The sequence below is a fragment of the Manis pentadactyla genome, chromosome 6, assembly GCF_030020395.1.
Source record: "Manis pentadactyla isolate mManPen7 chromosome 6, mManPen7.hap1, whole genome shotgun sequence".
Lineage (NCBI taxonomy): Eukaryota > Metazoa > Chordata > Mammalia > Pholidota > Manidae > Manis > Manis pentadactyla.
In genome coordinates, this window is record NC_080024.1 from 47,731,972 (window position 1) to 47,754,497 (window position 22,526).

The 22,526-nt window shown below is 38.5% G+C and overlaps 1 protein-coding gene across 4 annotated transcripts in view; it reads right to left on the bottom strand.

Moving 5' to 3' along the window:
- C6H2orf69 (chromosome 6 C2orf69 homolog) overlaps positions 1 to 13,377 on the bottom strand; it is a 26,367-nt gene extending 12,990 nt beyond the window's left edge. For 3 of the 4 annotated variants that reach the window (XM_057503816.1, XM_057503815.1, XM_057503814.1), the window contains exon 1: positions 12,918 to 13,377. In XM_057503816.1, coding sequence (XP_057359799.1) covers positions 12,918 to 13,256 — 339 coding nt within the window. In that variant the 5' untranslated portion in view covers positions 13,257 to 13,377. Of the gene's footprint in view, positions 1 to 1,838; positions 4,063 to 12,917 lie in introns of those variants that run through there. The other variant, XM_036900506.2, reaches the window with a different exon arrangement.
- Between the last annotated feature and the right edge of the window lie 9,149 nt (positions 13,378 to 22,526).

The following is a 22,526-nucleotide window of genomic DNA, read 5'->3' on the forward strand; positions in this document are numbered from 1 at the left end:
TGGAATTCCATTTATTCAGTAATTAATTTCAAATGTCACTTTCATGAAATACCAAAACAAGGAAAACAAAGTCAACAAGGCTTATTTTGTATCTTTCCATACTTTCAACAGCAGCTATGTGAACATTTGGAAAGAACCTTAGTAGCTAGGCTTTTCTCTCACCTATCTAAACTTGCCGACAGATAGGAAGCTAAATCTAAAAAGGTGAGAAAAAAAATATGCAGGAAGCTAGAATGCAGATCTGGATGGAGTTGGAACTGTGCTGCTGTGACTCTCCCCTAGTGCTAAAAAACAGATGTAGTCAGGAGGAACTAGTGTATAGATTGGCAGTCACCCACATATCTTGGGTGTTACCGTAAAGTCTTATTTCAAGCATATAGACTGAGTGTTTTGGGTGTCTTAAATACTCCTAAGTTGTATTCTATAAAGTTCCAGTAAGTGGGATACTAAAATGACTATTTAAGTGACTGCTTGTCTCTACCACTAAGCAGCTAGGCCTCTCTGCCTTTATAAAGAGCAACCTGAATTTACAGATGAAGTCTATCTAAAGCATTTTTCTCTTAAAAGCTCTTAAATGAAGTATAAACAGAGTACTCTTTTAAGAATACTACCTTTTGTTTCATATTTTATTTTTTAAGCCTTAATCTAGTATACATTTCTATACTCACATACTGGGACTATTTTGTTTGTACTATGTCCTCAGAACCTAGACTTTCCTTGCCCTTAGTGGGTACTTAGATATTATTACATAAATGAAATAGAAAGTAATAGATCACACCATATGCTAACCAACTCTCTTAAGGACAGCTAAAGAAATACAGATACCCCAGATGATCAGTGAAGAAAAGGAAAAACATACTTTTGAAAGATTTTGTTCTCTAGGAAATACAACAGAAGGAATGAAAATAACGTGAATTTTTGTGGAGCAATTTAAAGGTGAGAAGAGATGCATTTTTACAGGAAATGTTCAAAGTTGCTCATTTGAAAAAACATGGAGGTTAATGAAAACATATAGAAACTGAAACTGGCAAAGTGGAGAAAATACTTCCAGATGATCTGAAGTTTTAACAAACCTAATACAATGCACATCTAAACAGACTTCTGTGGATTAAATTTAATAGAACTGTACATTCATGCTGTGACAGTAACAACTTTCACATTATTTGTATAACTACTTTTCTGCTGAGACTCATGACACAAAGGCACGATCCAAAAGGACACTAACATTCACAATAGTTTTAAATGTGGAGAAAACAAATCTGAAGTATTAGACAAAATATTTGAATGTAGAATAACTTTTATGGATCAAGTGTTCTCATTCAAGAAAGTATTTCTACTTTTCTACACTGTGTCTTACTTTGATGCAGTGGTGGTTCCAGGCATCCAATGAGTTATTCTCAATATCCATTTGACATATAGCAATTATAACTGAGCAGTCACATGACTGGATAGCTAAAGACCCAGATTCTTAAATATCTTAGATTTTTAAAATGAATCCTTCTGCTCAAAGTCATACTTTCCCATTTTAGTTAATCCTGTAAAAATAAGTGCCTTTCCTTTTTCCCTTATTGGAGCATTCACTAATTTAGCTATTCAAAACACATTGGATTTAAAGGTTATTAAAAATTTCAAGAAGCTGCCCAACTAATCATGGTGCTTTAAAACAAGGCAATAAAATGCTAGAATGAGGCTGATTTGTTTCCTCATTGGGAATTTTTGGTCTCAAAACAGTAGGTAACTGAAGAAACTGAAGCAATATAAAACTACTTTGTCCTAAAAGTAAACAAACAACAATCCATTGAGAGGTACTATTCTGTAGTGTATAGTATTAAGAGATGTTATTTTTAAGCATTTGGTAAATAATCCTTTATTGTAAGTCTGAATATCTGGGATGTATTTATAGGGTCATTAATAAATAATTCTGGGAAGAAAACCAAGAAATTAACATTTTAATTCTATTTTATAAATGTAGGTCCTCTAGGTTATTAAGATGCTAAGCTTCAGTGTCTTTTTTTTTTCAGTCTGAAAGCAGTGTTACTTCCCTGCTTATTTCATGACCTGCAAAAGCTAGTTATTAATAAACAATAAAAAAGTGACTGTTCACCTTTATTGTCATCACACAGCTATGTTTAATGTTGGTTGACATGCATTAGGTCTTGGTTTTTCAAATGTATTTATCTAGGTCAAGAAAAGTGGGCAGAAAAAAACCTCACTCAAATTACAGAGCAGTATTAAGCAAATTCATATTCTGAGCCAAAATCAAATCGTTTTTCTCTTCAAACTTTCTCTGGTAATTTTCTTATAGTCATATAATTTTTCATTTTGGCCAATGAAAGGCTTTCTTTTGGCAGACAAAACCATGCTTCTGGAAAACAATGACCTGGATGTATAGAATCTGTTTCCTTTTCAATAGAACACTAATAAATACAATATTAGTTATTTATTTTACCTAAGTTGACCTCTTTCAAAGACTTACAAAAAGATCTTAAATCTGTAGTATATTTTTACCTAATGTACATAATTATGTTCAATTTAATTTTCTGAACTGGTTTTTGGTTAAGATTCAAGAAACCCCAACATGTCATATCCAAAAATTGTCAATTAAAAATTAAGCCACAGTGTTAGTGTAATGTTTTTTAAAAACAACTTTACCCCATTGCACTTCTATATTTGGAAACAAATACATTTTGACTCAAGAAAAAAGTTGGTGACACATTAAAGAATGACTCCAGGAGTTCACAAAAGAGGTGGGATATACTTATTCCAAAATGATGAAAAAAACATCAGTGTGACTTTGAAATGGAGTATTTCCACTCAAAAGTTTTGAGTGCCAAAATAGCTAATTAGTATTATAGTGTCACCAAAATTAGTTTCAAACATTACTCAGAAAATAAACTATTTCTAACAATAACTTTAATTACCTTTTTTGTAAGGACTACATTGAACCTTTTCTTCTTAAGGGTCTTATATCTCCTCGTAGGATTATCACAAACCACCTTTTAGATTTCAGATGAACTACTTCTAACCCAGTCCATAGCAAAAACACTTCACATTCACAAGCAAGGAATACTATTGCAGGTTACACTCATATGTAGGAATGTGTACTTCCTCCCCCCACCCCACTCACCCCCTGCCCAAACTGACAATGCATCTATGAATTACATCTCATTATTGGACTAACACACTCAAAGTGCTTAGGCCTTTCCACTGAACAAATACATTCATATTCCTGTAAGCTCAAAATACTTCATGAACCCTGAAGTGATTCTCTATGGAGGGAGTGTCTTTTGCAAAATGAATTTGGCTAGTCACCTGCATACCAAAATCTCCAAGTATCTGAACAAATTTCTTGTGCTCCTTTCCAATCCAAGATCTCATTGGATCACATACTTGGTAAGGTGTTACATGGGTGTGAACAATAATCCCCGTCTGTGCAAATTCTTTCAAGACTTCTGGATAAGTAACCCAAGTATTGCTTCCTCCAGAATGACCGCCATCCAGCCAGTACATTGTTCTTATGCTTTTGATAAAAGCATCTATGTTCTCGTCTTTCTTGGCTTCTTTCAACTCAAAAAGCAACTGATTTAAAACAACACAACCTTTACTGAAACCAATCAAAGTGAAAGAAGCACCATGTAGTGATGGTGGATAAAAACTTATGGCAGACTCATCAAATTTCTCACAGGTCCTCTCTTTTTCTCCCTGGCAACCATTAGCAGTATGAGAACTGGATCTACAATTAGATGGTTTGGAGTCCTTATTCAAATCTTTCGCATTCTTCTTTGACAGCAAACTGTTCTGACTTAAGTTAAAAGCATTAACTAATAATGTATAAAGGTGCTTAAAAGCTCCAAAGTCAGTATTGTGTTCTGGAGCACCAAACATATTACTTTTCACAAAATTGTCATAGCAACTGAATTTGTGCAAATGCATTCGGGAACACTTTATCACCCAAATATAACTATTGGGGAACCGCTGGGCTAAAATGGTGGCAACATTTTCTAGACTCCAGTTTTCCCACTGATAATTCTCAGGATGACGAGTCATAATTTCATGGTAATTCTGAAAGGTAAGAAAGATGAAACAAGCATTAAATACACAGTTATATAAAATTATTTCCACAAAATAGTTTCCCATTTTTATTGTGGAGTAAACTGAGATGTTATAATGACCTATGGTTAATGTACTAGAAATGAAAACTAAATGTCATTACTTTCTGGTTAAAAGATGTTGAACAAAGTCACTTACTCAGTTTAAGCCTCAAATCCATTAAAAGTCAGGGTTGTTAAGATATAGCTAACTGACAGGAATTGAAAAAATAAAGCACTTACTTTATAAGGATTATAGATATTTTTAGTACATTTTATTTGGTATACATACCATCAATTATTCCTACACATTAATGGAAAATAAAAATTTATTAGACTTTGACCAGCACAAAATTTTAAAGTATTTTCCTATTAAAGCTGCTATCATGAATCCATTCATTTTTGGATTACTCTGGCAACCTGAATGTTATGTTTGATCTCAATTTTGGTATTACAAATAAAGCTGCAATGGAACTATAGGAAAATCTTTTTACAGATCTGTAATTCCATCCTTAAAAATAAATTCCTAGTTATAAAAAAACTAGGTCAAAGAATTAAAGTTGGTTATATAGACTACAATGCTGTCTTCTAGAGAGGTATGTATAACTTTTATCTTTGTTACACTTGGTAAGCACAGGATAACATTCTAATTTGGATTTATTAAAAATATGAATGAAGTTGAAATTCTGTTCATATATTCATTAGCTGTTAGGATTTCTACCTGTCCCTGTTTGTATCTTTTGCCTTTCTTATTTGGATCTTATTTATTTATAAGCATTCTATATATATATGAGTAACTTTTTGTTTAGGTTGTAGGATATGCATACAAATTTCACTTTCTCTTTTTTTATTCATAATAGCTTTTTTTTAAAAAGGGAAATTCATTCAAATTACTCAATTATTTTAGAAGATTCATTGGATAGCTATTGATTGGGTATGGATTAGAAGACTAAATAAACCCCTGCTGCCCACATGGAGCTCTCTTATAGATACACAATAAGCAACTCCGTAAGTAGAGCGACATTGTCCAACAAAAAATATACATTAGTCACACAAAATTTTTTAGTAACTACATCTGAAAAAAGTAAAAAGAGGTGAAATTATTTTTAATAAATTTTATTGAGCTCAGTATATCCAAATTATTATTTCAACATTGAACCAATATAAAAAACTACTAATAGATTATTACATTTTTTCCTATTCAGTCTTTGAAATCCAGCATGTATTTCACTCTTATAGCACATCTCAATTTGGATGCTAATTTTCATCAGAAATACTTGATCTAAATTTCATAAAATTTACAGTAAAAAAGTAGATTCACATACCCAAGTTGTTCAAAATACTTCAAAGTTTTCCAGGAACTGAACTGAGTATCAGCTTTTAGATTTAAATACAATTAAAAATTTAGTTCCTCAATTACACCAACACTTCAAGTGTTCAATATTTACAAGTGGATAGTGGCTGGACAACACAAAATATTAGATGGTAGTAAGTACAATGGAGTATAATAATGCAAGGGGAAAGTGCAAGGTTTTGGAAACAATGGAAGATTATTATTTAAAATACAGGGTGGTCTCCAACAAGATGATAGCTGAGAAGGACCCTGAAGGAGTGAATCATGATATTTCAGGCATTAGGGACTGCAACTGCCAAGCCCTGCAGTGAAAGCATGCTTGGCAAAACCAAAATACAGCAGTGAAGCCAGAGTAGCTCCAGTGGAGGGAATAAGGAGCAAACGTGATTGGCACGGAGGTCACAGATACTATTGGGGAGGAAGGGTGGTGCTGATCATGCCTTCTAAGTCACTGTGAGGGCTTTGGCTTTTGCTCTGGTAAGAGTTGGAGCAGAAGGCTGATATAATCTATGTTTTGAAAGGGTTACTCTGTCTCCTATGTATGAAGGCGCAACAGTTGAAACAGGGAGACCAGTAGGAGGCTATGGAAGTATAATCCAGGTGAGAGAAGGTGGTTTGTACCTTCAAGAGAGTAGAAGCAGAGGCTAAGGATCAGATTCTGAATATTTTTAAAGGTAGAGTCAACAGCATTACCTGATGGACTGGATATAAGGTGTGTGTGTGAGAGAGAAAGAGAGTTGTTTCTTCCTTATTTCCAATAGTCATAAACCATATGTACTGAACGGTTTTAAATGCACATCTCTTTTGATGTAATAATTCCACTTCTAGGAATTTATATCAATGATACACTTGCATACATGTGTAAATAAATATATAAGGATATTTACTTCTGCTTTCAAAAGAATAGGCAGCCCTTTGAGTTCTCATATGCGCTGTAAAATAAAGGCTAAAAAAACCCTGTATGCTCTGCTACCATTCATGTTAAAAAAAAAAAAGTTTGCTTCAGCACAGAATAACATCTCTGAAAGGACATATAAACTGGTAACAGTGGTAGCCCTGGGGAAGAGAAATGAATGACTGGAGGTAATGGCATGCAAAGGAGACTTAATTTTTAATGTACAACTTTAAATAAACTGGATTTTTAGCAATATGCACATTTTTTTCTATTTAAAACTAATAAAAGTAATACTATAAAAATCTAGTGTATATTTCTTATACAAATATGTAAGAAAAATCATCCGTAAAACCACCAATTAGAAATAATCATTCCTAAAATTTTGGTGTCTAGTATTTCAGTTTTCTTTAGTATACACATATATAAGTATATACATAAAACACTCATGATTTTGTAACAATATAGACTTGCATCATGATTTCAAGATTTCTCATCAGAAAAATTACTATTAATTTACACTCCCCACTGGAAGTACACAAGAGTACCTATTTTTCCAATCCTTACCCACGATGGCTATTAATTTTTTAAAAATCTTTGCTATACAATAAAATGTCTTACTTTTAATTTGCATGTTTTAATTTCTAATCAGGTTGAATATTTTTCTGTATGTTGGCAATTTTCCTGTTGTTAATTCTCTGTTCATGTCCTTTAGTAATTTTTCTAACAGGATGCTCAAGTTCTTCTTAACAGTTTGTATTTCATTAATATTAACAGTCTGTCATGTATGTTAAAAAATACTTACTCCTAGGGGCTATCACTTAACTTTTTATGAATTCTACTATTGTCTTCTGCATGTCCAGATTTATGAGAGAGAAAATTACCATAGAAGCTTTGATCTTATAGGGCTTACCTAAATTTTTTTTTATAGCTAAGGACAATGAGAACCTAGAAACTATACAGTTATTTGTATTATATAGTTATTTAGCTAATGAGCCAAAATGAACTCAAGATTTTATTTATGATTCTCAGGTTGGTCTCCACCATATAAGAGGAAGTAAATTTAAAAATTTGGTATTTTCTTTCATTAATCCAGGTTACATGATCGGGGGTGGGGGGTGTGAGGAGAATACACTAAGGACTGTGTGCACTATAATGTAAAAATGGGATTGTTAATGTTGTGTCAAAGTCCAGATCTGAGAACAATGGGTAAGTACTCCCATATCCTAAAAAGAGACACTAAACATCCCCAAAGGACTGGTTAACTGGTAGACAAAACTGGTTCTGCAACCCAAGCTATATACCATAGCCAATCTACAGAAAAGGCTAAACACTGTGGGAAGAGAGGGTTTTCTTTTGACAGTTTTCATCTCAGTTGGGAATGCAATGAATGCACTTACTCTCCTTGTGGGGATAAAGGGGAGAGTGTGCTTTTCCTCATTCCCAGTGGGCTGGTGGCAAGAGAATCTCTTGGAGAGATTAAGGGGTGCTCACTTCACAGGCAGTGATGCTTACTGACCTGCAAAAACTTACAGGTCCACCCCATACTGCTACTCTAATAAAGGTACAAAGGATTTTTAGGAAAACCTGACATGTGTCTCAGAGAATTTGGAGATAATTGGTGCTACAGATCCAAGCTAGGTGGACTACACATACAGCAAAGTGAGGAGACCTACACTGGGTATGAGCTGTACTTACATCAAAAATGGGGCGAGCTTAAAGTGGACAAACCAAGTAAGCACCCTATAAGAACCGTAACAGGATCTGGCCTAAGAAGGCTGCCTGACAGAGCACAGGAAACCCCAGGGTACACAACCAGACGTGAAATAAAATAACAGCTACCCTCACTTCTGGCACAGAGCTTCTAAAACCCTTGGAGTTTTCTGGGTGATAGGAATGTCTTTTGTTTTAATGAAGTGCCTCTAGGTGGGCTCCTGGATGGGGACTGGTCACCAGGAAGACCAGATATGATTAGAAGTTTGGAACTTTCAGCTGTACTCCTCATTCTCTGGAGAGGGGCTGGAAATGGAGTTAATGACTGATCATGACCATGAGATGAAGCCTGCATAAAATCCCCAAAGTGTGGTAGCTTCTGAACTGATGAACCCATGCAGGTGCTGGGAGAATGGTGCTCTCAGAGAGAGCATGGAAGCTCTGTACTCCTTCCCACATACCTAATGCATCTCATGTTCAACTAAATCTTTTCTCACAGCCTTTCATAATAAACCAGGAAACAGTAAATAAACTGTTTTCCTAAATCCTGTGAGCTACTCTAGCAGATTAACTGAACCCAAGGAGGGGGTGTCATAAGAACCTCAATTTATAGGCAGGGACTTGAGACTGACATCTGAAGGAGGCGGGCAATCTTGTAGGACTGAACACTTAACTTGTGGGATCTGACAATAACTCCAGACAGATAGTGCCTGAAGTGAACTGAATTCTAGGAAACCAGCTGATGGCACAGAGAATTGCTTGGTGTGGCAGAAACACCTATCTGTTGTCAGAGTGTTATGACTGTGTAGTAGTATGAGTGGTAAAGGACAGACACACAGGAGAAGTAAGTTTTTTCTTACACGCCAGGACACACATGTAACGTAGGGCATGGTCATCTACATAACCTAATGTTTAAGAAAGCAAAATTTTTTAAAAGCTAAAATTTGAAATGACCCAAATGTTCATGAACCACTGAATGGGTAAACAAATCATATATCCATACACAGAAAACTACTCGACATTAAAAAGGAACAAACTATTGATATAGGCAACATTAAGAATGAATTTCCGAAGAATTTAGCTAAGTGAAAGAAGTCAGACACAAGACTACAGACTGCATGATTCCTAATTAATGAAAATCTAGAAAAGGCAAAACTATAGTGAAAGAAAGCAGATCAGTGGCTGCCTGGTGCTGAGAAAAGAGATTGACCAAAGCAGGACACCAATGTCCTTTTTAGGGTTATGGAGATGCTGTACAACATGACTGTGGTGTTGGTTACATAACTGGAATCTGTCAAAATTCATCAAATTGTAAGCTCACACTTAAGAAAAAAAGTATAATTCTATATCCTAAGGCTTTAAAAAACAAAGTAACTCAAGAAAATTGTAAAGTGCCAACTTAAAAAAATCCTGATCCCCCCCAAAATTATTACTGATCAATGACACCATGAATTGGTACCTAAAGAGACATGAATTACTATGGCCTCAGCTTTCCTGTACTTCAAATGACAGAATGACAAGTATAGAATAAAAAAGTGCATACAACGAAAGATGACCATGGAAGGAACATCAAGAAAGTAGTGGCAATTAGGATTTAAAATTACATGGACAACTAGATCCAATTAATCCAAATAATGAATCTGTGTTAAGATGAGACAAAGCTTCTAATAGTACCATACAAAGTTCTGTTCAGTATTTATCCAAATTAAGAATAAAGATATAAAAAGAATGCTTATTTAATCTACATGATACAAATCAAAATAATGGTCTCAAAGGATCAATACACTAAGATGAGCTGTGTCTAACAGGGTAAATTTCATACAGATAACATTAGACTCAGAAGAATCAAATACAAAGACATGGTTGAAGAAATCTGAGTCTCAAAGCAGTTCATATAATAGCCAAGACTTTTCAAACACTTCATGCATTATTCAAAGCAACTTACATATATTTATCCAATAACTTATCTATTGAGCACCATCTATATGCCAGTTAATAAGCATCATAGATATACCAGTGAAGAAAACAGACATGAAGCTTACATTGTAGTGATGTAACCAAAATAAATAACTAATAGAGTAAATGAAATGGGTAAAAATAAAAAAGTTGACAGAGATCCTGTGCATATTATGTATGACTATTGAAACGAATGCTAGGATCTCACTGAGAAGGAAACTTCTGAGCAAAGACTTGAAATAGGTAAAGTAATGATCCTACAAATATCTGCAGGAAGACAGTTCCAAGCAGTATGTGGAAAGATTTGGAGGCGAAGTGTGCCTACTGTGAGTAAGATGACGAAGGTTGCTGTGGCTAGAGCAGAGTAAAACAGAAAAAGGAGACAGAAAAGCAAAAGCGTGGAAAATGGTAAAGATAGTGAAGGGCCTTGCAGACGATCAAGAGGTCTCTGGCTTTTATGGTTGACTCTTGAAAAACACAGGTGTTAGGGGGGCTGACAACCCCCACTCCCAACCCCAACCCTTGCAGTCAAAAATCCACATATAACTTTAGACTAACCAAAAATTTAACTAATAGCCTACTATTGACTGGAAATCTTACTGATAACATAAAGAGTTGATTAACACATCTTGTATGTTATTGGTATATCATATACTGTACTCTTACAATAAAGCTAGAGAAAAAACGTTTTTCCAAATTGACACCAAATTCCAAAAATTTTCCAATATATTTATTGAAAAAAATCCACATATACATGGACCCAGCAGTTCAAATCCCCGTTGTTCAAGGGTCAACTGGACTCTTGAGTGACATGGGGAGCTACTGGAGTTTTGCGCACAGGTGTGGCATGATTTGACTTAAATTTTAAAATGATTCTTCTGATGACTTCTAGATACATTTACAAGGCAGAGCCACTTTGTTGATGGATTAACATACAAGGTGTGAAAGAGAGAACTAAAGCATAACTTCCAAATTTCTAACTTGAGCAACTAAAAAGGAATCATTTCTATTAACTGGAAAGAGGAAGGCTGCAGAAGAACAGATTTGTGGGCAAAGATCCAGAGAGTTTAGGGTTAAGGTGTCTACTAAATATCCAGAAAGAAGGATCATGCAAGCAACTGGTAAGTCTTAAAGCTCCAGGTTATGTCTAGGCTAGATACACAAATGTTGAAGGATGTTAGAGGCTAACACCACAAGACTGAAAGAGATCACTAAAGGGAGTAAAGGTAGAGCAAAGTAACAGAACTCAGCACTAGGTGCCCCAATCATGTAAAAGATCATCAAAAAGATGAGGAGGGACTATAACTCATTGGGTATTCACATATTTAATTCTCACTGATACCCTATAAATTATTATTCCTACTTTATAGTTGAGGTATCTCCAACTAGCCAGAGATTGCAGAGCTAAAAAGTGCAGAATCAGGGCTCAAACCTAGACAATCTGGCCTCAAAGCCTTTTGATGAACAATATCTTTTCGTTCTTCTCTAAAAGACTTGGATTTTAGAGTAATTCAATATTCTGATATTCAATATCACTGTCCAAAAGAGCTAATGGAAACTCAGGCTACATAAAGAAATGGATGATCAAAACTAAAGGAGGTATTACAATAACTGTAGCACTTTTAAGACCTCGTCTGAAGACTTGTACTACATTCTGGCTGTCACACTTTAGAGTAGGTAGGTGTTCAATAAAGGTTAGTCATCTTTACTATCATCATTACCGTAGATGCATACATAGCTGGTCCCCAAATCTCTGAAAGTCACTGTCAGCAGTGTCATTCCGTTTTCCCAAACTAAGCAAAAGGGCATCAACTGAGTAAATTCTTTTAAATCGAAATACTAGTTTTTTCATTTTATTTGCAATCGACTAGACCAGTCAATTATTTTAAGGACAACAGAAAAAAAAAACTACATTTTTAAAAAATCATCTTTTGACTTAATCATCATTTGACTCAGGGCACAAAGTTTGTTAAGTATACCAGTTTAAAGTATCAATTTCAAAAACTATAAACTGCTTCCTGGGATGAACCACACATCTAGCCATATTCTAGCTTCACTTCCAGCACTACCCAATAGCACCTTCTGGGATGATGGAAATGTCCTGTGGAAACGCTTTCTATATGCACTGTCCATTATAGCACACACACAAACCTTGGGTGCCACAGAGCACCTGAAATGCCAGCTAGTGAAACCAAGGAACTAGATTTTTAATTCTATTTAAATTAATCTAAATAGCCACATATAACTAATGGCAACCTTATCAGACAACCCTAGTTCTAGATTAAGACCCAACTTTTCAGGATATCCACGGATATTTGCCCACAACTATAAAATTGATGACGAAGATCACACAGAAAAGCAGAAGTACAGAATTTAGATGAGCATCAAAATATTGCCATGCTTATCAATTACTATCCTTTTCTTCCATTCACCCTCTTTATTTTAGGATTACAAAGAGTGGTTACCCTTGTAGTGGTTTTCTAATTTACTTTTTTATTACTGCCAGAGTTTTCGGAACACTACGTGCTAAATTAATTTAAAAGCCTCTGTGTCCACCCCGCACCCCCACCCCCCAACCCTCTGAGAATGAATATAGATTATGCGTCTCATTCCTTCTGTGTCTCAAATTCCGCTCCCTGGAAACCTGGACTGACAGCGGGCTCTTTCGAGATCGTTACCCTCCAAAGACACCTGCTCTCCGTGACTCCATGAGGGGGTCGGGGTGTGGAAGGGGCGGTTTTGGATTTCCTGGAGTAACGGAAGAACCACCTCCAGGAGTTCATGTGTGGGTGTGTTCAGGCGAGGCGAGGCGAGGTGAGGCAAGGAAGCGGGCACCAGCTACGAGGGAAGCAGCTAGGAAATTCGCATATGCACAGGGGGATAGAAACAGGTGCCCAGGCAGGCCCCGGGTTACCTGCACATCCCCGGGGAAATAGAGAACGTGGTGCTGCGGCGGCAGCTGCGGCTCCTCCTTCGCCAGGTCCTCAGAGAGGCCCCGCCATTCCGCTCCCTTCCCCGTCGCCGCCGTAGCCAGCAGAAGCAACTCGTTGCTGCGCTGCGGGTCGGCCCCCGGCACAGTGGACAGCTGCAGGCACTGCTGCCGGCGGCCCTCGGCCGCGGGGGAACTGCGCGCACCGCAAGTGCCACCTAAGTTCATGGTTCCGGCCTGAGCGCGGAACGCGGCGACTCCGACTCTGATCTGCGGCAGCAAGAGCAGCAGTGGCGGCGACCGCAGGAGCCTGAACCCCCACATGGATCTGCCGCGAGAGCCGTTCCGAGGTGGGCAGGTCCTAAGGAGGGACTTCGGCAGGCCACCCAACCGTCAGCGGACAGGCCCGCGCGGAGTCTGCGCGGGGGCGACGACGGCATCAGAGGCCGACGTCTGCGCGCTGCGTGCGTAAGGGGAAGAAGGGAGTGTGCGAAATCCGAGGGGTGTGGGGGCGGGGCCCGAGGAGGGGCGTTTGTGATTGGTGGGTTCTGCCAAGGCCGGGAAGTTCGAACAGAGCCAGAGATGAGTACTACCAGTAATCCCGTAGCGAGTTCTGAGTGTATCATACTGCCGTTCCGGTAGGTGAGGTTTTTCTAGTCCTTCGAGCCTTGGATAAAAGGAATCTTCCCTTACACCCTCGAGTTTTCTTTGTAGAATACGAAGATTTCTAGGTTCAGGAAATTTATGGTTAGATATGAAATCTGATGCATCTAATTGGTAGCAGGGAGCAGGGCACATAGACTGAAACAGGAAAAGTGGGGACAGGCAGTACTTGTTACACAGTTGCTGTCAGTGATGGTCGCAGCCGATGGGATTTGTAGTTAGGGTTTTCAAAAACCAGGTTAAGCAGTAGGTGTCCAAGAACCATCTGTGGCCGGTTGTGTAGGAATAAGATTTGGCCACATGTATGTTGAAGGCAGAGAAGGGAGTGGGGAGGGTCCAGTATTCTAAACTCAAATGCTTGTGAGAAAAGGGGCGCTGTAAAGAACCTTGTGGGAGAGATTTTTAGTGAGCATCAAAAAAATTACAGCCACACTTACTGAGGCCTTACTATAGGATAGGAATTAAAATAAGCACTTCATATATTAACTGTTCAGAGTCTATATTACGTGTGTGTTAAGCATACATATTGTTTTCTTTGCTTCATATATCAAATATTAACAAATAACCTTAAATAACACAAATGAACAAATGATAAAATGTAATTTTCTTATATATACTGTAGTGACTTCATAGAGGTGTAATATGCTAACCTCTGGTCTACATTATTGGGTTCCATCTGTCATAAAAATGTAACCAATCAAAAATGTATTATTATTATTAAGTAGATCTACTTTCTAAAAACAACATTAAAAAGAAGCAGAGGCTAATTATATAATAATGAATGTATATCCATAGTTAGGCAACCAGCCTTCATTCTATTTTACGAGTCTGATACTTGTTGCTACTTTTCTCTTGTTAGGTAGATTACTGAAATGTAATCCAAAAACCCAAACGTGTATGTATTTCAAATGCAGATTTTGATATTTGTGGTCAGGTTTTTAGGCTTGCCTTTTAATTGAATCTTGTCACTATTGAAAGGGAAAGGAAGTTCTTGTGTTTTAGAAAGAAAATTGTAGTAAACATTAAATACTACACAGCTGTCTCAGTAGCTCTAAGATAATTGAGTCTTTGAGAAATATAAAGTTAAAGGGCAGAGTAAAGAAGACTGTAGTAAGCAGTTTTTGTCCTTCCAGTCAAGGATTTATACAATCCTGCAGGAGCCACTTCCAGAAAAAGTAATGGCTGTCAATTCGTCAGCTGAGATATGTATGTCACTTATGGTAAGTATTTGACATGGTAATTCATTCTCATAGGTCCCATTGATATTACTGTAATATATGTTTTCTTTCTCTATGCCCTGCTCCTTTTTTCCAGGAAGACCAATTTTGTAAATCACTACTTTTCTAACAATAACAGGTATAGACAGCCCAGCCCTTCTCCCCTTCATTCTCTCTTAGAGCTGGGCTTTCCTTCCCCACAAGAGGTCTTATATATACAAAGTTACTGTAAGCAGTTGTTCCCCTTCTTTCTAACAGATCTCCACAGAGATTTTGTTACATTTATAGTGCCCAAAAGGCTACAACTCATTTCTAGATTCCTGATTGTTTTCAAGGGATTCTGTGGGGCTCTCAAAACTTTTGTTATGCTACTCACTATAATAAATAGAAAAAGTTGCAAAATTGGAAAGAATCTGAGAAAGGCTAATTTACATTGGAAAGGACAACATTAAAAGGTCACAAACTCTGAAATCTACAAAGTCAAGGCCTGTATTGTAAGTGGAAAAATTGGCCATATGTAATACAATAGGGAATGGTAAAGACTGGAGCAAACTTGAGGGACATGTCATATTTAAAGGAGGCAGTCACTAGTCTCCACCAGCCAGCTGTAAAATGTAGGCAACATTTTGTCAAATACAAATTTTTCAAGAGAAGCAAGATACACAAATTTTTGTGTCATTTCCCAGTTTATTAATGTTGACAATGTATTAAAGTTGATTTTAAAACATTGTATCAAATTAAATGCATGCATAAGCCAGATCTGACCAGTGGGCCACAAATGTACATTTTCTCTGTCTAAAGGTAAAATAAATGGATACAAGAAGGCAAAGAGAGGGAGATTCTCAAGATGGCAGCGTGAGTAGGGTGGCAGAAATCTCCTCCCAAAACCATACATATTTTGAAAATACAGCAATTACAACTATTCCTAAAAGAGTGACCAGAAGATACAGTACACCAGCCAGGCTACATCTACATCTGTGAGAACTCAGTATCTCATGGAAAGGGTAAGATACAAAGCCATGACCCAGCAGGACCCAAGCACTCCCCACCCCACCCCCAGCTCAATGGCGGGACGAAAAGAATCAGAGTGGGGAGGGAGTGGAAGCACAGGACTGCTACATAACCAGCTCTAGTAATTTGTCCCGGGAGCACAGACACACATTGCATGGTGTACTGGACATTAGAGGAATGGAAAAGCAAAATCCTAGACTAAGACTGCGAACAGGTTCCCACAGGCGGCTGCTCTGGGGCAAAAGAAAAGAAGCTGCTTTAAAAGTCTTAAAGGGACAAGGGTTTAACAGGTGGACAAAATTGTCCTGGCACACTCAACCCATCAGGCTGGGAACTTTAAGGAACTTCAGGCGCCCTAACCCCCTGGGTGGCAATGCAGCTCCAAAGCCCCTCATGGTGATAAGCAGCCTACCGTTCATTATCCCCTGCCGGCACTACAAGCAAACTGGCTGACCCACCATTGATGCGGAGCAGCCGGGAAGCAGTCCTGCTTACAGCAACCACACAAAGGCTTCTCCCAGCATGGCTAACCAGGCCAGAACCAGAGGCTGCCCCCTGCCGGCATTTAACCAGCACAGACAGCAGAGACCCGCACAGAGTCCAGAAGGCACAAAGGGGCTTTATTCTCATGGTGAACACGCACTGGTTGCCTGCAACCCCCACCAGTGCCCTAGGCCATCCCGAGGGCTGCCCTGCCCACAGCAGCTCAGGAGATTAACCCAGAGTCTGCCCCCTGCACCTGCTTGACTGGCACAGGCAGAGGAAACTGGCGTGGAGTCTGGAAAGCACATAGGAGCTTTGTTCTCATGGCAAACACACGCTGATCGCCTGAAACCACCGCCAGTGCCCTAGGCCATTGCGAGGGCTGCCCCACCCACAGCAGCTCAGGGGATCAACCCAGAGGCTGCTCCCTGTGTGAGGGTGGTTGGCACAGGCAGCAGAGACCAGCGCAGAGTCTGGAAAGCACGAAGGGGCTCAGTTCTCGTGAGAAAACACATGATGCTCGCCTGTGACTCCTGCCAGTGCCCTAGGCCATGCTGAGGACCGCCCCACCCACGGCAACTCAGGGGATTAACTAAGAGGCTTCCCCCTCCGCGCGGCTGACTGGCACAGGCAGAGGAAACTGGCACTGAGTCCAGGAAGCACATAGGGGCTCTGTTCTCATGGTAAACACACGCTGATCGCCTGCAACCACCACCAATGCCCTAGGCCATCCCGAGGGCTGCCCTGCCCATGGCAGCTCAGGGGATTAACTCAGAGGCTGCCCCCTGTACCCACTTGACTGGCACAGGCAGATGAAATGGACACAGAGTCCAGGAAGCATGTAGGGGCTCTGTTCTTACAGCAAACATGCGCTGCTTGCCTGGAACCCCTGCCAGGGCCCTAGGCCATCCCGAGGGAGCCCCAGCCACAGCAGCTCAGAGGATCAACCCAGAGAGCCTCTGCTCACACAGGCAGCAGAAACCAGCGCAGAGTCCAGAAAGCATAGAGGGGCGCCGTTCTTGTGGGAGAACACTGCTACCCCCACCAGTGCCCTGGGCCATGCCAAGGGCTGCCCTGCCCATGGCAGCTCAGGATTAACCTAGAGGCTGCTCCGTGTGTGTGGTACACAGAAACAGGCAGTGGAGAATGACAAGGTGACCAGCAAGCAGGAAGAGACGTTATTCTCCCAGCTGACACACATGCCACTTGCTGGCAATCACTTCCATGACCATAAAAAGGCAGAAGAACCTTGTTCAGTCCCAAATCCCTCAAAAACCAGAAAGAGGGCCTGGTGAGACTGAAATAACCAATCTTTCAGGAAAGAAATTCAAAATAAAAGTCATAAGCATGCTGATGGAGCTACAGATAAATATGCAAGAGCTAAGGGATGAATTCTGGAGGGAGATAACAGAAATGAAACAAAAAATGGAAGGATTTAAGAGCAGACTGGTTGAGGTGCGAGACTGTTAATGGAATCAGAGGATCTCTAGGAATGGAAGAATATTAAGAGAACTGTGAGATCAATCCAAATGGAACAATATTGACATTATAGGAGTATCAGAAGAAGAAGAAGAGAGAAAAAGGGATAGAAAGTATCTTTGAAGAAGTAATTGTTGAAAATTTCCCCAATCTGGGGAAGGAAATAGTCTCTCAGACCATGAGAGTCCACAGATCTCCCAAAACAAGGGATCGAAGGAGGCCAACAAGACATATAATAATTAAAATGGCAAACATCAAAGACAAGGACAGAGTATTAAAAGCAGCCAGAGAGAAGAAAGATCACCTACAAAGGAAAACCCAGTAGGATATAATCAGACTTCTCAGCAGAAACCTTACAGGACAGAAGACCATGACATGATATATTCAATGCAATGAAACAAAAGGGCCTCGAACCAAGAATATTGTATCCAGCAAGATTATCATTTAAATTCGAAGGTGGGATTAAAAAATTCTCAGATAAGCAAAAGTTGAGAGAATTTGCCTCCCACAAACCATATCTACAGTGTATTTTAAAGGGACTGCTATAGATGGACCAGCTCCTAAGGCTGAATAGATGTCACCAGAGAAAATAGAACAATGGCAAAGAAAGTATACCAACCAAATACTAACCAAATGCAAAATTAAATCAGCTATCCACAAAATCAATCAAGGGAAACACAAAAGAGTACAGAATAAAATACCTAACATATAAAGAATGGAGGAGGAAGAAAAAGAAGGGAGAGAAATAAAGAATCATCAGACTGTGTTAATAATAGCATAATAAGTGATTTAAATTAGATGGTTAGATAGTAAAGAATCTACCCTTGAACCTTTGGTAACCATGAATCCAAAGCCATGGCAATAAGTACATATCTATTGATAATCACCCTAAACGTAAATGGACTGAATGCACCAGTCAAAAGACACAGACTAATGGAATGGACAAAAAAGCAAGAACTATTTATATGCTGACTACAAGAGACTCACCTCAAAGCAAAAGACATACATAGACTAAAAGTGAAGGGATGGGAAAAGATATTTCATGCCAACAACAGGGAGAAAAAAGCAGGTGTTGCAGTACTTGTATCAGACAAAATAGACTTCAAAACAAAGAAAGTCACAAGAGACAAAAAAAGGTATTACATAATGATAAAGGGATTAGTCCAACAAGATGATATAACCATTATAAATATCTATGCACATAACACAGGATCACCTACATATGTGAAACAAATACTAACAGAATTAAAGGAGGAAATTGAATACAATGTATTCATTTTAGGAGACTTCAACACACCACTCACTCCAAAAACAGATCAACCAGGCAGAAAATAAATAAGGACACAGAAGCACTGAACAACACACTAGAACAGGTGGGCATAACAGACATCTACAGAACTCTACACTCAAAAGCAGAAGGATACACATTCTTCTCAAGTGCACATGGAACATTTTCAAGAATAGATCGTATACTAGGTCACAAAAGAGCTTCAGTAAATTCAAAAAGATTGAAATTCTTCCAACCAACTTCTCATATCACAAAGGTATAAAACTAGAAATAAATTGTACAAAGAAAACAAAAAGGCTCACAAACACGTGGAGGCTAAACAACATGCTCAGGAATAATCAATGGATCAATTAGCAATTTAAAACAGAGGTAAGCAATATATGGAGACAAATGAAAACAACAGTACAATGCCCCAACTTCTGTGGGACGCCATGAAGGCAATTCTAAGAGGAAAGTATACAGCAATCCAGGCCTATTTAAAGAAGGAAGAACAATCCCAAATGAATAGTCTAAATTCACAATTAATGAAACTAGAAAAGAAAGAACAAATGATGCCCAAAGTCGGCAGAAGGAGGGTCATAATAAAGATCAGAGAAGAAAAAAATAAAATTGAGAAGAATAAAACAATAGAAAAAGTCAATGAAACCAAGAGCTGGTTCTTTGAGAAAATAAACAAAACAGATAAACCCCTAGCCTGACTTATTAAGAGAAAAAGAGAATCTACACATATAAACAGAATCAGAAATGAGAAAGGAAAAATCACAACGGACACCACAGAAATACAAAGAATTATTCAATAATACTATGAAAATCTATATGCTAACAAACTGGATAACCTAGAAGAAATGGACAACTTTCTAGAAAAATACAACCTTACAAGACTGACCAAGGGAGAAACAGAAAGTCTAAACAGACCAATTACAAGCAATGAAATTGAATCACTAATAAGAAAACTACCCAAGAACAAAATCCCTGATGAGATGGATTCACAGCTGAATTTTCTTTTTTTTGAAGAACATTACATTTATAGGCTCTCCCCTACCCCAAGTCCCCCCCACAAACCCCATTACAGTCACTGTCCATCAGCATAGTAAGATGTTGTAGAATAACTACTTGTCTTCTCTGTGTTGCAAAGCCCTCCCCTTTCCCCCACCCCCCACATTATACATGCTAATCATAATACCCCCTTTCTTCTTCCCCACCCTTATCCCTCCCTACCCTCCCATTCTCCCCAGTCTCTTTCCCTTTGGTAACTGTTAGTTCATTCTTGGGTTCTGTGATTCTGCTGCTGTTTTGTTCCTTCAGTTTTTCTTTTGTTCTTATACTCCACAGATGAGTGAAATCACTTGGTATTTGTCTTTCTCCGCTTGGCTTATTTCACTGAGCATAAAACCCTCTAGCTCCATCCATGTTGTTGCAAATGGTAGGATTTGCTTTCTTCTTATGGCTGAATAATATTCCATTGTGTATATGTACCACATCTTCTTTATGCATTCATCTACTGATGGACACTTAGGTTGCTTCCATTTCTTGGCTATTGTAAATAGTTCTGCGACAAACATAGGGGTGCATCTGTCTTTTTCAAACTGGAGTGCTGCATCCTTGGGGTAAATTCCTAGAAGTGGAATTCCTGGGTCAAATGGTAAGTCTATTTTGAGCATTTTGAGGAAACTCCATATTGCTTTCCACAATGGTTGAACTAATTTACATTCCCACCAGCAGTGTAGGAGGGTTCCCCTTTCTCCGCAACCTCGCCAACATTTGTTGTTGTTTGTCTTTTGGATGGTGGCAATCCTTACTGGTGTGAGGTGATATCTCATTGTGGTTTTAATTTGCATTTCTCTGATAACTAGCGATGTGGAGCATTTTTTATGTGTCTGTTGGCCATCTGAATTTCTTCTTTGAAGAACTGTCTGTTCAGCTCCTCCGCCCATTTTTAAATTGGATTATTTGCTTTTTCTTTGTTGAGGAGCGTGAGCTCTTTATATATTTTGGATGTCAAGCCTTTATCGGATATGTCATTTATGAAAATATTCTCCCATACTGTAGGGTACCTTTTTGTTCTATTGATGGTGTCCTTTGCTGTACAGAGCTTTTCAGCTGTATATAGTCCCACTTGTTCATTTTTGCTTTTGTTTTCCTAGCCCGGGGCGATATATTCATGAAGAGGTTGCTAATGTTCACATCCAAGAGATTTTTGCCTATGTTTTTTTCTAAGAGTTTTATGGTTTTTGATCCATTTTGAATTTACTTTTGTGTATGGGGTTAGAAAGTGATCCAGTTTCATTCTCTTACATGTAGCTGTCCAGTTCTGCCAGCACCATCTGTTGAAGAGACTGTCATTTCCCCATTGTATGTCCATGGCTCCTTTATCGAATATTAATTGACCATATATGTTTAGGTTAATGTCTGGAGTCTCTAATCTGTTCCACTGGTCTGTGGCTCTGTTCTTGTGCCAGTACCAAATTGTCTTGATTACTATGGCTTTGTAGTAGAGCTTGAAGTTAGGGAGTGAGATCCCCGCCACTTTATTCTTCTTTCTCAGGATTGCTTTGGCTATTCGGGGTCTTTGGTGTTTCCATATGAATTTTTGAACTATTTGTTCCAGTTCGTTGAAGAATGTTGTTGGTAATTTGATAGGGATTGCATCAAATCTGTATATTGCTTTGGGCAGGATGGTCATTTTGATTATGTAATTCTTCCTAGCCACGAGCATGGGATGAGTTTCCATTTGTTAGTGTCCTCTTTAACTTCTCTTAAGAGTGTTTTATAGTTTTCAGGGTATAGGCCTTTCACTTCTTGGTTAGGTTTATTCCTAGGTATTTTAATTTTTTTGATGCAATTGTGAATGGAATTGTTTTCCTGATTTCTCTTTCTATTGGTTCATTGTTAGTGTATAGGAAAGCCACAGATTTCTGTGTGTTAACTTTGTGTCCTGCAACTTTGCTGTATTCTGATATCAGTTCTAGTAGTTTTGGAGTGGATTCTTTAGGGTTTTTTATGTACAATATCATGTCATCTGCAAATAGTGACAGTTTGACTTCTTCTTTGCCAATCTGGATTCCTTGTATTTCTTTGTTTTGTCTAATTGCCATGGCTAGGACCTCCAGTATTATGTTAAATAACAGTGGGGAGAGTGGGCATCCCTGTTTTGTTCCCAATCTCAGTGGAAAAGCTTTCAGCTTCTCGCTGTTAAGTATGATGTTGGCTGTGGGTTTATCATATATGGCCTTTATTGTGTTGAGGTACTTGCCCTGAGTTTTTTGCTGAGAGTTTTTATCATGAATGGATGTTGAATTTTGTTGAATACTTTTTCAGCATCTATGGAGATGATCATGTGGTTTTTGTCCTTCTTTTTGTTGATGTGGTGGATGATGTTGATGGATTTTCGAATGTTGTACCATCCTTGCATCCCTGGGATGAATCCTACTTGGTCATGGTGTATGATCCTTT